An 18468-nucleotide genomic window follows, 5' to 3' on the forward strand; every position below is an offset into this window, starting at 1 on the left:
CAGCTCCTTCAAGGTCTGGCCGAACCTGCCCCCTTCTTCCCATGTAACAAAGCCCTATCTGGGGGCACCTAAATTCCCTTCCTTTGCCTAAAACAACAAAATGCCCCTCCAAGGTCCATTAATTATCTTCCCCTTTCCCCTCAAATACAATAAAAGGCTGTAGGTTTTCATCTGTGTTAATTTGTTAGCATTCACACTAAATCATGGCCTAACACAAAGTGCTGGTGGCCCTTAGTGACTAAGCTCCTAAATGTGTACATAACACTATTATGTAGAGATTTTGTATTGGTGCTTTTATGTCATTTGCAGAAGTTGGTATCCCATGGTTTCCTTCAAAGCTGCTACTGAATCACCTCAGTGTCCTAAAATGGTTTTGATACTTCACCTGAATAATTTTATATTTCTCACAAATGAAGCATCGTTAACAGTTGTGGGCTAATTATAAAAAAGTAATTCCATCTCAGCCACTAAACATACATGCAACAAATAAACATAACATAATGGCAGATAAGGACCATAAGCCTATCTAGCCTGCACAAGGTAGAGCGTCAATGCACTGAAATCATATCCAGAAGTTTGACCCCTTGTTCAGGAGAGGCAGTTCACTATTATTTGATGGAGCACCAACAGTCTCAAAAAATACAGGGAGGAAGGCTTTCCTTCAGTTTAAACAGGTAGTAGCTTTAAGAGCGTCTTTCTTCTTAAAACTCCCATGCAAATGCATTATTGTAGTATCAGGGGACTGGGTTTATTTTCTCTGGCCCTTTACATCTTGAGTAATTTCTTTTGGATGAGACTGAAGTGAATTGGATTTTTCCTTTTGTTTAGCTATGTGTTAGGTTCTAGAGATTTGGCTGTTAAGATCTGCGCCAGGCCTAATCTAGGAATTTGTTAATTTGTTTTTTTTCTTTTATTTCTTATGTTCCCTTCCCTTTAATGTGGACTATACATGTAATTTTTTTTTTATAATATTGTGTTTTTTGAAATTTCCTGGATTAGTAACTGTTTTTTGCATGTTTTCCGTGCATCTCTCATGTAATATTTGAAATGCTAATAGTAAATTAAAAAAACATTTACACAGGATGAAAACATAAGTTTAGTTTATAAAAAAAAATGTAAACACCCTATATTATTTAATCAAAATTCTTGAAATACATGAACACTGCTAGAAAACGTTAGGATTCCTTATTATTATTAACAGTTTAGACTTCGCTGGTATTAAGGAACATTTTGAAAGAAAAAAAAGGTTATAATACATATTATATATTAGGGATATTTTTATATTTGACATTTTCCAATTACTTTCAATGCTTCTTGGTGCTTAGTAAAATCATATTTGATACAAAAACGCTAAAAAGAAAACAAATTGCAAACAGATTTTTTCAGACTTATCCAGGAAACTGCCAAAGGAAAAAAAAAAACCTCAAGCCTTGATTATTTTTTTTTTTACACTGATGAAGGAAAAAATGCATGTAAAAATATTAGTGTAGCAATAAGATTCAGTTTTAACAGAACTAAAAATTATGATTCCATTTTAATACATACACTGCAATTTGGACATTCCAAAAATCATCATTTATCTTATCTCCTCTTTGAAATACATCCAGGTTGAATTTTGGTAAGCAATGGCAAGTCTCTGCTCCACGCACACACGATAACCTGAGCTTCAGTCCCCTCTGAGCGGAAGCCCAGACAGCTAACATAAGAAAACAGATCAGAAGACTGGCATGATGTGTTTCTCATAACGTCCAAAATTTGTAATTTAGTTTAGAATGAAATGTGCAGCCTGCTTGATCATGGATGCAGCTGTGTTTAGTTCTTCATCCGTTTGTTCCACCGTTACCACTACCCTAATACTGTGAAATACAAAAAACAATAGATGTTATAACAGGATATTGTGAAATAGTAACTATGTGAAATATTCATGCATAGGCATAAGAATTACAGACTACCATATCGTCAACCCAGAATGCTCACTTATGCCCAAATTTTCAAAGGCTCACGCATGTAAAGTAGGGTTTACCCACGTGGCCGGAACTGCATTTAATAATGGGCACGGCCATGCTCTAAAATCCTGGTACATGCACAAGTACCGGGCCCTGAAAAAGGGGTGGGCTGGGGGCGTGACTGAGGCCGGCTGGGACGGCGGCCATTAGCTGCTGTCCCGGGGAAGCGCATGCCGACAGCCAGCCGGCACGCGGAAACTAATTCACTCCAGAGAATCAGTAAGTGGTAAGATAAAAAAAGTTTTGAGTAGCTAGGTAGGGGTTAGGGGTCAGTGTGGCGAGGGGAAAGGGAAGGAAGGTTAGGCGGGGGGGGGGGGGAGGGAGCAGACTGGGAGGGACCTGGGGAGGCCTGATTGCATTGCTGTGCGTATTATTTGAAAATTCGCCCCCTGCACATGCACGCAGCCATCTGATTCTATAACATGCACACGCCGGGAACCATGTGCACATGGATGCACGTGGTCTTTTTAAAATCGACCCCTTAAGAGGGTAATTTTTAAACTGGCGCGTAGTCGTACATGTACATGTATTCTTTAGCCCACGCTCAAGGATGCATATATGTGCACGTTATAAAATAGCCTGGCCGTGCTCATGTGTGCTGAATTTTAAGTGGGCGCGCGCCTCTGCGCACAAGTCCTGCATGCCAACACGTTAGCCAGTTTTACCAGTTCGCTCCAGTTCGCCCAGTTAACAGCTAAGTCCTCCACCCCGGTTTTATAGCCTGTACACCCCCAATTACTCCTGACCCTTTAAACCCCTCCAAAATGGCTTTTTATATTTTTTTGCATTTACAGGCCATCCATAGCAGAAGTAAAGTTATGCGTCAGGGGGCCTCAGTGCACGCCAGGTCGCTTAAGTATTTACATGCAAATTTCTGATTAAAGTCCTGAAACGTCCATGTACTGCCTATGTCCCACTCACACCCTGCCCTTTTTTTTGAGAATTCCGAGATGTGCGCGCAGCAGCATTTACGCGCATATCCAGGTGGCTCTTAAAATCCGCTCGGCGCATGTGAGCCCGACATATTTGCATGTCCCCTAATTAACGTGTGTGTAGGAATTAAAATTCATCTTTTATTTTCAGCTGAAGACATCACCACATCTCTGTTTTTTTATTCCCCATTTAGTTTGAAGGTCTCCTCAAACCCGATTCTCACCAGTGCCGTGTCACTGATGATCTATGAATTCAACCAATTGAAGGAGACTTGCAATACAAGTAGCTTGAAGAGCTTTTAGAAAAGGGTTACTTGATCTAATATAGAAAGAACCATTATTGTGCATGAAATGCCTCACAGTATAAGAGTGATTAACCATCTTTGAGCTATTAATTGTTTTCAGGCTTGGTTCCATTATGCTACATACCAAAATCTATATTATAAAGTTTACTGCTTAAAAAAAATCCCTCTCGTGTTTTTTTTTTTTTTAAATAATAAAACACAAAACATTTATAAAGCAGAGGAAAGTAAGAGGAAATGAGGGAGAACGTGTAATGTTCATATTCTATCTAACCAATTCAGGTTGTAATAAATAGACCCTTTCAACTAGAATTTCTGTATTATCTGTAGAAACTATTCCTCTCCATGCCAAAATCTGATTTCTGTGTTACAATAATGAACTTTGCCTTCAGCTTCAAGTTTATTTCTATAAGATGAAAAAAGGGAATATTATGGGACTTAATAATTGCGGCTCTTGTGTACCTTCACTAGTAATGCTAATGGAAAAAACTCAGCTGATCTAAACAATGACAAATAGCACAGGTAAAGAAAAGCAAGTTTGCTTACTGTAAACGGTGTTTCTGTAGATAGCAGGATGAATTAGCCATGCTGTCATGGGAATTGTCCATCAGGGCCCGGGAGGCGGAGCTTCAAAGTGATGTCAGAGCTTTGCTCTGAGGCTGTGCGTGGTTTCCCGCACTGGAATTGACTCTCCTCAGTCTGTGATAAAGCAAGCATGGTCGTGAAGGCGAAAGTAGACTTCTCAGGGAGGAGGGTAGGTCAGCATGTCTAATTCATCCTGCTATCTACAGAAACACTGTTTACGGTAAGCAAACTTGCTTTTTCCCGTCGATAGCAGGGCTGAATTAGCCATGCTGTCATGGGAGTCCTAAGCTCCACATCACGCTGAGTTAAAGTGTATTAGTCTTTGTATGAATGAAGCGTGATGAAGGTTAAGTGACAGTCGACTTAGTTCAATCTGTAGATAATGACTGTAGAATTGTTCTGCCCAATTTGGCGTCTTCCGTTGTTTGCTGATCTAAGCAGTAATGGGAAGTGAATGGTTGAAGAGAGGCCCACATGGCCGCTTTGCAAATATCCAATGGTGGCACTTGTCTGAGATGAGCCAGTGAGGCCGCTACTGCATGCACCTGATGCGCAGTAGGGTGAGAAGACAGTTTGGACTGATGTTTTTCGTAGCAGAATTGTATACATTGAGTAATCCAGCTAGAGATGGTGCGTTTAGCTACTGGAAATCCAGAAGCATTCGGGTTGAAGGACAAAAAGAGTTGCAACATCCTGGTAGGTGAGTGGGTTCGCTGCTTGCCAATGCTCTCTTGCAGTCAAATGTATGCAGAAGTTTCTCTCTTTCGTTTTGATGTGGTTTGGGAAAAAATGTTGGAAGTTCAATTGATTGGTTGAGGTGAAATTGGGATATCACCTTTGGTAGAAATGACGAGTGAGTGAGTAGGCGTACCTTATGATGATAAAATTAGAGATAAAGGCTATAGTGTACTAATGCCTGTAATTCGCTCATCCGGTGAGCCGAAGTAATTGCTGTCAGAAGAGGACTTTCCAGCTAAGAAATTTGATATGCGCAGAGTCCATCGGTTCAAATGCAGGTACCATCAGTTATTCCAGAACCAGGTTCAGATTCCAGGGTACTGGAGGCTTGGAGACCAGAGGTAAAAAATGTGTTAGTCCTCGGACAAATCGAGAAACCATTGGGTGAATTGAAATGGGTTGACCATTATGAAGTCTATGGAAGGCAGCTATCGCACTGAGGTGAACTCGGACCGAAGCTGTAGCCAGACCTGCGACGTATAAGGTGTGCAGATAATCTAATAACATGTCCGGTGCACATGTGAGCGGGTCAATACCATTGGACTCGCACCATGTTGCGTACCATTTCCATTTGAATTGATAATTACGTGGATGGTTTCCGAGATGCCAATATTATCTCTTGTACTGTGATGGAGAAAACCTTGTTCTGATAGAAGGAGCCGCTCAACCTCCAAGCTGTGAGATGTAGAGAAGCGTGTAGCGGGTGCAGGAGGGTTTCCTTGCTCTTGTGAAAGAAAATCTTCTCGATCTGGTAACCGAAACGGTGTTTCTGTGGACAGCCGAAGAAGGTGTGTGTACCATGGTTGACGAGGCCAGGTTGGCGCCACGAGTATCAGGTGCATCGCGTCCTGCATGTATTTTTGTAGTTGAATCGGAGGAAACGCATACATAGGTGGTTCCGTCAGAGTATGAGAAACGCATCCTGGGCGTCCCTGCATGGGCTTGGCCACACGGAGCAGAAGCGAGTCACTTTCCTGTTGGATTCGGTGCCGAAAAGGTCTATCGATGGCCTTCCCCACTTGTGGAAGATGGTCTCCGCTACTTCATGATGGAGGGACCATTCGTGTGGATGAAAAACACGACTCAACCTGTCTGCTCGAGTGTTGGCTATGCCTGGTAGGTAAGTTGCCTGCAACTGAATTGAGTGACAGTTGGCCCATAGTAAAATGGTGAGGGCTTTTCGGCAAAGAATCCATGAGCCCGACCCTCCTTGATTGTTGATATAAAACATGGCCACTTGATTGTCCATGTAAACCATGACGCAGTGACCTTGAAGATGGGAAACAAAGGTTCGCAATGCGTAACGTATCGCACGTAGCTCGAGGAAATTGATCTGATATGACTGTTCCTGCAGAGTCCAGAGGCCTTGAGTCTGGAGTTGCTTGAGATGAGCCCCTCAGCCCTTGCGGGAGGCGTCTGTGGTGAGGACTGCATTGTGTAGCAACAGAGTGAATGGAGCTCCCTTGGTGGGTGTCTGCTTTTGTAACCACCAATCCAGCTCTCTGGTCATGGCTGTTAATGATATTTTCCATGTTAACGGTTGAGAATGCTGTTTCCATTGTCGCTTGAGATCCCATTGGATATGTTGCATGTGTAGTCTTGTGTTGGACACCGCATGAATCGATGCCACCATATGCCCCAAGACTGTTAAGACCTAGCAAGTGGATGGCGACTTGGTGGTTTTGAGTTGCCTGAAGAGCTGGTGCATGGTGTGTCTTCTGTCATGCGTCAGGAAGACTGTTTGGTTGTGTCCAGAGAGGCCCCTATGAATTGGATCTTTTGGGTAGGTTGTAGGCTGGATTTTTGGTAATTGACAACCAGTCTTAATTGGTTGAGGCAATCGATTGTGTCGTGGAGATGTCGCAGATGTGGGGTGGACGCCACAATCAGGCAATTGTCGAGATAGGGAAAAATGATGATTCCCTGTTGACGGAGGAATGCCACCACCATTGCCATGCACTTTGTGAACACCATGGGTGCTGTCGATAGACTAAAGGGAAGTACTTTGTATTGAAAGTGCTGGCTGTTGACTTGGAATGACAGGTATTGCCAGGAGGAAGGATGCATCAGAATATGAGTGTACGCATCCTTCAGATCTATGGAGCACATCCAAGAGTTGGGTTGGATCAGGGGTAAAATGGATTTGAGAGAGATCTTGAATTTTTCCTTGACTATAAATTTGTTGAGGTCTTGGAGATCCAAGATAGGACAGAGATTCCCGGACTTCTTGGGTATGAGGAAGTAGGGGGAGTAGAAACCCGTATTCTGTGTGGATGGAGGGAGGCAGCAAATTACTTGTTGCTATAATAAGGAAGTCACCTCCTCCTCCAACAGGGTAAAGGTTTGACCTGTTCTCTCTGGATATTAGGTGAGGGAGGGGCGGCAGGCATGGGAATGGAATTTGATAACCTTGGCGGACAATGTCCAGCACCCACTGATCCGATGTGATGTTCTCCCATTGCTGGACGTGTGAAGTTATACTTCCGCTAATACCAGTTGTGATGGCGGCATGGCTATTTTTAAAAAGACGAATTAAGTTTAGTTGAAGTCGTCGATTGTTGAGTTTGGGGACGTTGAGATCACTGAGGACCCCTGCGGGTCTGGTTTGGTTGGTTTTGCTGACGTGGCGGAGGTTGATATGGTGGTGGGAGATACAAAGCATAAGGTCGATATGCCCGTCGTGAGAAAGGTTGCCGTCTGGGTGGGGCATAATATCTGCGCGACGAAGTGTATAATTGGGGTGTAGTGAAAGATTGTACTGCTATTGATTGCTCCTTGAGCTGGGCCACTGTCTCCTGAAATCTGGTACCGAACAAATTGTCGCCTCTACAGGAAAAGTTGGTCAATTTGTCATGTACATCTTCCCTGATTGAACTTGTCTGAAGCCATGCCACTCGTCATGCTGCAATTGCGGCTGCAGACGCCCGTGAGGAAGTCTCAAACCTCTCGTAGACTGTTTGTAGCAGATGTTGTATGGCTTCTTCAATGTCTTGAATCGGGTTAGTACCCAGGGAAGATTGGTCCAGGAGTTGTGAATTGTCCTTGATCCGTTGTACACATTCAAAGAGATATTGGACAATGTAGAATTGATGGTGGTTAATGCGGGCTGCCAGCATGGTCGCCTGGAAGGCATGCTTCATAATTTCGTCTAAAGAATGAAGATCTCTACCCAGGGGAGTCGCAGAATGTAGCCTGGACTTTTTCGCCCTAGTCATCGCTGATTCAATGACTATAGAAGCATAAGGTAATTGTGGTGGAGTGTAATAAAGAGATTTTTGATTCTTATATTTGAGGTCGGTTTTCCTCAAGACTGCTGGGAGTGTGAAAGGGATCTCCCAGGATTTTTCAAGGACTGTGTCAAGCACTGAGTGCGCCAGCAGTGAGGTAGAATCCGTTGGAAGGATGAAGATCTTCAATAATCCTAGGATTTCGACCCTAGGGTCTTCTGAATATTGAGAATAAGCATCTTACCCATTTTCTCCAAAAATTTGGGATAGGTGATATGTTCCAGCGGGGAATAAGGTTCTGCAGGTTCCTCTGCTGGGTCGGAAGGATATCCGGTGGAGGAGTCAGGAGATGGCGGTTGAACCTCTGGAGATCGTGGCACCTGTATTGGTACAGGAGACAGGACCAGAGGTGAAGGTGACCTCGGGCGTGTTGAGTGCACAGATGGTTGTGGAGATGCTGCTTCACTGCTAGGGGAGTAGGTGGGAAGCTGGAATGAAGCCTACATGACCTCAAAGAAGCCTGATAAAGCTTGTGACAGGTTGAAGAAAGCTTCCTGTGTCAGAGGAGGCATGGGTGGTCGAGGCGGTGCTGTTGGACGGCTTGTCGGCACCACCGCCAGCAGGATATCAGAGTCTGGTGCAGGTCTGTGTTTAGATGTGTGTGATACCTTGGACAACTTGCTTTTCTTAGAGAGTGGCTCTTAAAGTACATCTCCCGTGGAACGGTGCTTAGAGGCCGAGGACAAGTCCGAGAACACTTAGAGCGATGAAAAGGATGACGAGGGGGGAATGGGAAGTCATCAGAGGGACCCTTTCCTCTCCAGATTTTGACGATTAATCCGGTGACCCCAGTCCCAGAGACAAAGGAGCGGGTCCCCGTGAGATGAGTGGGGCTGGTCTAGTAGGATACCTATGGATTGGTTGCTCCCTGTCCCTCTCTGTCTTCTGTGCGGGCGGTAAAGGAGATTGCATCAATGGTCTCGATGAGGCAGTGCGAGGTGTCGACAAATGCGTCGTCTGCGTCAAGTCCTCACCCCGTGTAAGATGCAGTATGCGTCGTCGAGCGACATGGCGTCGGTGCCCGGGTTTTGTGCCTCGATGGCGGCTCTGGCTGCGTCACTGTAGCATGTGTCAGAAGGTGCGTTGGCGCCGTGGTCGACGCACAGAGTTTTTTCCTTCGGCTCCAACGGTTTCGGCTTGTGCGCTGTGTGCGAAGGCGTCGTGCCGATCTGTGAATGAGGTGGTGCGTCGTGCGTCGGGGACTTTGGCACATTGGGTTTTTCGTGAGTGTGCGCCCCTGGCTTTGGCTGTCTCTCCGACTCATCCGACGCTTCCCGGCTACGGTGTGCTTTGTGAGTAGGGTCCCGACCCCGGGGCATCTCCGACTTGTTCTTCTGCCGGCGCTCACCTCCAGGCCTGGAGGTAGAGGATGCTCAACGCTTCGGCGGTGGCGTTGGGACGGTAGGCCCTGGGGAAGAGCGGGCTTTGAATGGTGGGGCATACGAGGGGCATGCTGAGGTCTGAAGTTCCACGTGCGATCCAGCGCACGGAAAAACAGACTGAGAGTCGATTCCAGCACGGGAAACCATGCGCAGCCTCAGAGCAAAGCTCTGACATCACTTTGAAGCTCCGCCTCCCAGGCCCTGCTGGACAGTTCCCATGACAGCATGGCTAATTCAGCTCTATCGAAGGGAAAAATCTTTTAGAGAAAATACTCAGATAAAGGTGAAATTTAAAAGCCCCAAATTAGGGAATGCACAAATATGTTGGGCCGGCGCCCATCGAGCGGATTTTAAAAGCCGCCCAGATATGCAGGTAAATGTTGCTACATACACAAATGACATGATCTGGGCAGGGCATGCGTGTTCTGGCGTTTTAACCTACAAAAACATTGCGCGTAAATACTTACACGCACTATTGTCCGCTAGGGTTCCCTGCCACGTAAATTTACTTCTGCTACAGATGATGTGTAACTTCTAAAACAAATTTTAGGTACATCAGCGGGGTTTTTAATGGTTGGGGCTAACAGGAGGGGAGGGAGGCTATTAAACTAGGGGGTTTGGAAGTCCTATCCTTTAAATGGGCAAAATGGGAACTAACTAGGAAAATTGGCAATGGCGTTGGCGTGTGTCTTTTAAAATCCCCTCACTTACGTGGTAGAAGCAGCATTTGTCACACACACAGGGGCATGTCCACTGACAAGTGAGCGCACGGTGTGTGCGGTCAGACTATTTTATAACATGTACGCATATATGCACCGTGTCCCTGGGTGTGGGCCGATGAATGTGCACACACGTGGGTTGGTTTAAAAGTTACTGGCATAGTGAATTTAATTGGTATAAACAAAAATCTCAATCAGCAGGAGAAGCAGCTGTGGATAACAATAAAAAAAAAAAGATCATTTCACAATTCTTATTATAGTACATTTACAAGAATCTATTCCTGTCTAGATGCTGAACAAACTAATTACGCAGTTTCTATCGTGTACCTCCTGAAAATCCTGTGAATGGGGAAACGATCGGGATTAAAAATGTAAAATCTTAAAGGCAACCTACTTTTAAGGGACAGTGATTGAATTTTAATATACAGGATCTGGTGCTGCCTGTTAATAGTAAAACTTAAGAGACGAAGAAATAATTAAGGTAGTACAGTGACAGCCACTGACCAAGGACATGAGGTAACTGAAATAGGTGAGAAATGTGATGGCCCAAACTCCTTGTTTTGCATTAGGGTGGGTGAACTTTGCTCAGTTCATTCTTAGTTTTCTTGCCTTTGAGTTGTTGCTTTACCCTTTCATTGTAATTCAGCAGGTTTTCTTTATTTCCACTTTAGTTTCTTTCATGGTATTTCTCCCTCCTAGGAGTAATATTAATTTTTGGTGTGATGCTTTTTTTTTTGTTGACTTACACATTCTCTCTTACACATCCCATTTCTGTTCCCCCTTTCCCCACTCTCTCTTCCTCCATTTTGCCTTTTATTTGTTAAGTAAGCCTTTATTCTTGTGAAAATGCAGTTCTAATCCTTAGTGTTCCTTTGATAGCCTTGGTTAATTTTTCCCATAAATATTTTAATACATCTGTTTTTGTTTTCGATACACCATATAACCACTTCTCTCATTATTGCTTCTGGTGGTTGTTCCTCTGTTTTTGCTCCATTTAACATTTTTTTTTACAAGGACTAAAAGTAGGATGTGATGTCATGCCGAAAAGCAGAGAAACAAACAAATAAAATGCATTAAGAAAGATGTACTGAAAGCCATGTATTTCCTGAACAAACCTTTAATTGTATTTTATTGTAATCTAGATATATTTCCATTAAAATAATGCAAAACAGCAAAAAAACAAAACAAAAACAGTGTTCTACCAACCTAGGAGGAGGGAGATATTTCTCTTCTTTGTCCAAATAGCGAGCCTGAGTTAATGCAATTTTTCTGTCCATGCACTAGAATAAAGTAATTTATATAGAGAAAACAATTATTGCTACAATCATAAAGCCAACATTAATATAAAATAATTCAAATCAGCTAATATTAACTGAATGGAAAACATTACAGCAAAATAAATGGAATTGAACACTGTATGGGGCCAAGCGCACTGTATAACCCGCAGTCGGACGCGGGTTAAATAGGCGCTAATCCACCCCCTAATGCAATAGGGGGATCAGCGCCTATTTAACGTGCGTTCCACGTGGAGTGAATGAGATAGCGCTCGTTACATACAAATGCACATACAAATGCATTCACTCCAAAGTACAGAAAAGAAAGAAAAACTGCTTTTCTGTACTTCTTTAAAAGTTAAAAAAAACAAAAACCCTTAACCGCAGCATTCGAAGACAGATGCCGATATGCTCGGCGTCTGTTTACATAACAGGCAGACCGCCAGTACCCGCAGGGTCACGTTAGCAAGGAGGCGCTAACGTCACGCAAGCAACCCTAGCGCCTCCTTGCTAGCGTGACCCCCTAATTTGTTTACAGCATGGCGCCCCCCCTTGCGGGTGCCATGCGCATGTTAAGAAAGCGGGCGCTGAAAAGGCAGCGCCTGCTTTCCGTGTGTATTATAGCATTGGCCCCTGTGTGTGTCAGCGGCAAGGAAGGGCGGAGTTGGGGGCTAGGGAAAGTGGCATCAGGGAGAAGGACTGAGAAAAGAAGAAAACATAAATATATATTAACTCATTCATTTATTTTCAGGCATTCTAATCTAGTACTTCTTTTAAATAAAAATTAGTTTGAAACTAAAACCCTGTCAAGCTCAAATATTAAACTACAACTATATGATGTCATTCATATGCTGCTCTGTAACCATTAGAAGTAGATTTAAGTTGTATCATCTTATCAGCTAGGATAGTGTACATCCAAAATCTTTTCTCCACTCCCAGGATAGTCTTCTGCCTGCTGGGAGCTGTCGGGCATTCAGAAAGCAACGCATAACTAGACTGGCATGTGGCCTTGATCTGCCGGATATCAATATTGTAATAACTGTCTATATAATAGATCTCGTGCCAAAAATTAAGGCAGAGTTCCTTTCATCCAGATTCCCATTATCCAGAAACTACCGGTTCTTCTATAATCAGTTGCTCCAGCCGGCCTTTTTGTGTGGTTCATGGTTTCAGATCAACTGTTTTAATTTCAGGGTGATCTGCAGATGAAATGTGAGAAGCACCCTGAGGTTCAAACAGCTGATCTGAGACCATGAACTGAGTGGAAGGGAGAGGTCTTGGCAGTCAGCCAGAACAGGTTATAAAAAACCTGGGTCGGATCAGACCAGGGAGAGAAAAAAAGGAAGCGGCTGGCAAAGGGGGAAACTCCTTTTTCTGGGAAATTTATTTTATCCTGAATGGCCTTGATAGAGACCATTCCAAATAAAAAGGTACTCTTATAATAATAACTTTTGAATTAGAAAATATTTCCCATGGTTTTAACACAACTACAGATGAGTATTTTAGCATAACTTTCATTTATCTTCCACAACAACAGAGAAAAAGGACATTTGTTTTCTTTAAAGTGTCTTGGAATTCAGTTCAACCAAACTGTCAAAAATTATTTTCTGCTTTATAATAAAACTGTGGTTGTATTTTTCAAATTGTCTCAAAAAAGCATTCACCACTTACTCAAATTTCTTTAACTAAATGCAGCATTAAGGTAAGCATGATATAGGACTGTCATATCACCAGCTCAAGGCTTTCATTGGTCAAGCAAACTTCTTGCTGGAAAGTGGCTCATTTTTCAATGTTTCTAATGTTTTTTAAATTCATATGAAAACAATTACTTTCCTTTTAAGATTTATCAAACTTACATTAATACTGCATTTAGTTAAAAAAAAGATTTGAGTACGTGATGAGTGCTTTTTTGAGATAATTTCCTTGTGCATTCATTTCTGACTCTCCTTTTGATTTGTATTTTTCAAAAGCCATCTAGGGAATGCAACTCCCTCGATCCCCTTCTTCCAGTACACATCACACTGACACCTCTTGATAACAAACCCTCATTTCCAGCAAACTGAAGTCTTGGCCCCCAATAGAATTTTGATACGGTATTAACTACCAGCCAAATTCCAGTGTAAAAAATTCCCTTTGGAATACATATATAAGTTTCCAGCTTGTTTTGTTTTTTTTCTAATGAGAGACTGACTGCATTTCACTTGTCCATGCATAATATTCACAACTTACATAATCTACAATTCCCTGCAGTAACTTCATATCTCGCTCTCGGGATCCACTGCTCTTTTCCAGCTGTAGGTGAAACGCTGGAGAAAATGATTCACCCACTACACGCAGACCAGAAATGCTGAAACAACCAAATGTTTCATGTTTATACACACATACAAACATATGCATGGTTACTTGATACTCCTTATGAATAGTTTATGAACTGTAGATTTGTATAATTACACAAGGTCTTAAGACACAAACAAGAAAACACAAACCAGCTTTCAAATTAAATAAAGTTGATACTCCATCCATAAATGCTGGCAGTAAATTTTTCAGATGGGCTATAAACTGTGCTCAAAGGATGCAGGACAACTTTAATTGTCAATGTCTGTGTACCAGTAACTGCAATACTGAATTCCAAGTACTATAATAGTGTGACTGCTCCTTTATAAACAACAAAACATATACAGACTTAAATCAATCAGGTCAATGGAAACAAAATTCTGTTCTTATCAAAACAGTTTCAGAAAATTATTAAAGCTTGAAGATCAGGACTTCTGAAGCATGTCCTGAGCAGAATTTTACATGTGTATATGCAACAAAAATATTTTATCTAATATATTCACAACTTACTTCAGTGAAGTAAATTTAATGCACAAAAAGTGTGCATCTATATAAGGGCTTCCCAAACATGTGCTGGTCACCGCACAACCATGTTTTCAGGATATCTACAATGAAAACGTATGAGGGAAATCTGCATATATATTGGATCGCCATGCCATGCACATGTATCTCTTTATTCACTGTGAATATCCTGAAAACGTGACTGGATGGATTAGATAACATTTTCTTTGCCCCTATCTTTAATAGAACACAACTCTCACACACAAGAGGTTATGTTAAACAGTGTTCACCATCTGAATACATAAATGTTGCTTAGTAGATATAGCAAATGTTGCTTACCTGTAACAGGTGTTCTCAGAGGACAGCAGGATGTTAGTCCTCACATATGGGTGACATCACAGGATGGAGCCCAATCACAGAAAACTTCTTTCAAATTTTCCAGAACTTTGACTGGCCCCTACTGGGCATGCCCAGCATGACACTAACCCTGCAGCCAGCAGGGGTCCCCCTTCAGTCTTATTTGAAAGCTACAGGTAGTGCTGAAAAATAAAACAACAAAACGTTACGAACCCAACACCGCGGGGCGGCGGGCGGATTTCCTGAGGACTAACATCCTGCTGTCCTCTGAGAACACCTGTTACAGGTAAGCAACATTTTGCTTTCTCACAGGACAAGCAGGATGGTAGTCCTCACATATGGGTGAGTACCGAGCTGAGGATGTCCGAACAGCACCAAATGTACCCAACGGCGTGCAACAGGCACAACAACTGGGGTGGAATTTGGTAGAGGGCATCCTGAACCCCACCGGGCAGGCGGAAGGGTGTTGGTACGTCATGTTGGAAACGGGTTACGCAGGACAGACTGGCCGAAGATGGAATCTTGTCTTCCAGCTTTGTCCAAGCAATAGTGGGCTGCGAAAGTATGGAGAGAACGCCAGGTGGCAGCCCTGCAAATGTCAGGAAGCGGCACCGATCGTAGGTGCCGCTTCCTGACATTTGACATTAAACTAATTAATAGTTTTATTGTTAATGAAGTTAGCATTTTATGTAAAAACCATTCTGTTTATCGTTTACTGTGTTTAAACTGTTAATCTGTTATATGTAAAGCTGGTTGCTAATTTATTGTTTCACTGTAAACCGAGGTGATGTATTGCTATACGTACCTCGGTATAAAAGAATCCATAAATAAATAAATAAATAAATAAATACTGAAGTCGCCATGGCCCTCACAGAGTGTGCTTTAACACGGTCTTGAAAAGGAATGCCTGCTTGCTGATAGCAAAAAGATATGCAGTCCACCAACCAGGAGGAGAGAGTCTGCTTACCCACAGGTTGCCCTAATTTGTTGGGATAGAAAGAGACGAAGAACTTAGTGCTCTTCCTGTGGGCAACTGTACAGTCTAGGTAGAACGCTAGAGCCCGTTTACAGTCAAGGATATGCAGAGCCTGTTCCCCTGGATTGGAATGGGGCCTGGGAAAGAAGGTAGGTAGTATGATGGATTGATTAATGTGAAACTCCGAAACTACCTTAGGTAAGAACTTAGTGTGAGTGCGGAGTACCGCCTGGTCCTGCAGGAGTTTAGTGTAAGGCGAATAGGCAACTAGGGCCTGTAACTCACTAACCCTGCGAGCAGAAGGGATAGCCAAAAGGAAAAACACTTTCCATGTGAGATATTTTAGGTCACAGGAGTGAAGAGGCTCGAATGGTGGTTTCATGAGCCGACCGAGAACCAGGTAAAGGTCCCAAGAAGGGGCCGGAGGATGTAAAGGGGGCTTGATATGGAGCAAGCCTTTTAAAAAGCGTGTTACGAGGGGTTGCATCGATATAGGAACATCTCCAACACCTTTATGGAAGGCGGCTACCACACTGACATGCATTCTGATGGAAGAGGTCTTTAGACCTGATGCTGACAAATGCCAGAGATAGTCCAAAAACCTTGGGATTGTTTATTTATTTATTTAAAATCTTTTCTATACCGTCGTTCAGTGTACTACCGTCACAACGGTTTACATAGAGGCACATATAGTAAATTGTACATGTATATGTACCTATTATAAGTAGAGGGGGTGCCTTGTAGTCTCGGTAACAGTCTCGGTAACATAGATTGGACAGGAAAAGGGATCAAGGGACTGTGAAGAGCACCATGATGTGTACTGTTCCCATTTATAGGAATAAGATTTTCTTGTGGAAGGCTTCCGTGAAGCAATCAGGACACGAGAAACTGAATCTGAAAGGTTAATTGGTTGAAGGATTAACCTTTCAACAACCATGCCGTCAAGAGACAAGGCCTGTAGATTGGGATGGCGTAGGCATCCGTCGTTTTGAGTGATCAGATGCGGGTCCGTTCCCAAGGGAATGTGCCTGGGATGGAAACATCCTGAAGTATGGGAAACCACATTGGCGTGGCCAGTGAGGTGCTATCAGGATCATGGTTCCCTTGTCCTGATGCAGCTTCATGAGAGTCTTCGAGAGGAGAGGAAGTGGAGGGAATGCATAGAGCAGACCGGTTGCCCAGGAGAGGGAGAACGCATCTCTGGGCAGAGCGCGCTCGCTCCGAATGAGAGAGCAGTAGTTGTCCAATTTGTGGTTCTGAGGGGACGCAAAGAGGTCTGTCTGGGGGTATCCCCATTGTCGGAAGATTGAAGTCGCTACCGAGGAGTTGAGAGACTACTCGTGCGGTTGGAAGACGCGACTCAGTTTGTCTGCCAAGACATTATCCATTCTCGGTAAGTAGGTGGCCCTGAGGTACATCGAGTGGGAGAGCGCTTCCGCCCAAATCTGTGCAGCTTCCTGACACAGAAGGAAGGAGCCTGTGCCTCCCTGTTTGTTGATGTACCACATGGCCACCTGGTTGTCCGTCTGAATTAGGATGATGTGATTTGATAGGCAATCCTGAAAAGCTCTGAGAGCATATCGCATTGCTCGAAGCTCCAGGAAATTTATCTGGTGTTTGGCTTCCTCTGGACACCAAGATCCTTGTGTCTGCAGATCGTTTATATGGGCTCCCCACCCGAGGTTGGAAGCGTCGGTGGTGAGGATGAGTTGAGGATCTGGCACTTGAAAGGGCAGTCCCTGGAGGAGATTGTTCTGATCTTTCCACCAGGCGAGAGACAGATGGGAGTGAGTCGGTGATGTGGACAATGGTCGACAGAGGCCGAACAGCTTGAATCCATTGTGACCTCAGAGTCCAATGCATGAGCCTCATGGCCAGGCGGGCCATTGGTGTGACATGGACTGAGGATGCCATGTGTCCTAGAAGGACGAGGAATTGGCGAGCTGTTGCTGTATGCTGAGACTGCAACTGGTGAGCGAGAGAAACGAGGGTTAGCGCTCATTGTTGAGGTAGAAAGGCTTTTGCCTGCAAGGTGTCCAAGTCTGCCCCAATGAACGACAAGGTTTGAGATGGGACTAAGTAGGATTTTTTGTAACTGACGAGAAATCCTAGAGAAATTAGAGTGTATAGGGTCAAGTTGAGGGACGACCGAGCGGCTTGCTGGGTTGGTGCTCTGATTAACCAGTCATCCAGATAGGGGTAGACGTGAACACCTTCTTTCCTGAGGAAAGCTGCGACAACTACGAGGCATTTGGTAAAGACTTGTGGTGCCGATGCTAGGCCGAATGGAAGCACTCGGTATTGGTAGTGCTTTGGGCCTACTAAAAACTTGAGGTACTTGCGATGAGCTGGAGATATCGCAATGTGGGTGTATGCGTCCTGAAGGTCCAGAGAGCAGAGCCAGTCTCCTCTTTGCAGAAGAGGTAGAAGTGAGCCCAAAGTTACCATCTTGAACTTTTCCCGTTGAAGGTACTTGTTGAGAGCACGTAGGTCCAGAATTGGACGAACTCCCCCGAATTTTTTGGGGATCAGAAAGTACCGGGAATAGAACCCTAGGCCTTGCTGTGAGAGTGGGACGGGTTCTATTGCTCTTAACTGGAGAAGAAGGGAAACCTCCTGCTCCAGCAGGACAGAATGGTCAGATGCTCTCCACACTTGCAGAGGTGGTGAGTCCGGTGGAAGAGCAAGAAAGTTTAGGTGGTAACCCTGAGCAATGATTACTAGCACCCATTGGTCGGTTGTGATTGATTGCCACATGCCGTGAAAGTGGCACAATCGACCTCCCACTGGTATGCTTGGCAGAGGAATCAGGCTGCTGCTCCCCAAGTGAAAGTCAAAAACCTGAAGCAGGCCCCGGCTGAGGAGCTGCTTGCGGCTTTTGCTATTGGGCCTGGCAAGGCTGAGGTTTTTGATAAGGCCTCGTAGTTCGGGACCTTGTTGGTGGAGGATAGTACTTCCTTGGATGGAAGAATGACTTCTTAGAGTCCTTCCTTAAGGGGTGTCTAGAGGGGAAGTCAGAAGGTATCGCTGAGAGCTGTTTAAGGGTCTCATGATGGTCCTTTAATTCAGCCACTA

The 18468-nt window shown here is 44.0% G+C and overlaps 1 protein-coding gene across 1 annotated transcript in view; it reads right to left on the reverse strand.

The window, feature by feature from the left end:
- Positions 1 to 845: 845 nt before the first annotated feature.
- The window catches only part of SPTLC1 (serine palmitoyltransferase long chain base subunit 1), a 205640-nt gene continuing 188017 nt past the window's right edge, over positions 846 to 18468 (reverse strand). Inside the window, exons 13-15 of the mRNA XM_029618817.1 lie at positions 13455 to 13572; positions 11158 to 11231; positions 846 to 1856 (exon numbers count right to left, since the gene is read on the reverse strand). Coding sequence (XP_029474677.1) covers positions 1763 to 1856; positions 11158 to 11231; positions 13455 to 13572 — 286 coding nt within the window. The 3' untranslated portion in view covers positions 846 to 1762. The remainder of the gene's footprint in view (positions 1857 to 11157; positions 11232 to 13454; positions 13573 to 18468) is intronic.

Source organism: Rhinatrema bivittatum, chromosome 1 (genome assembly GCF_901001135.1).
Source record: "Rhinatrema bivittatum chromosome 1, aRhiBiv1.1, whole genome shotgun sequence".
Classification (NCBI taxonomy): Eukaryota; Metazoa; Chordata; class Amphibia; order Gymnophiona; family Rhinatrematidae; genus Rhinatrema; species Rhinatrema bivittatum.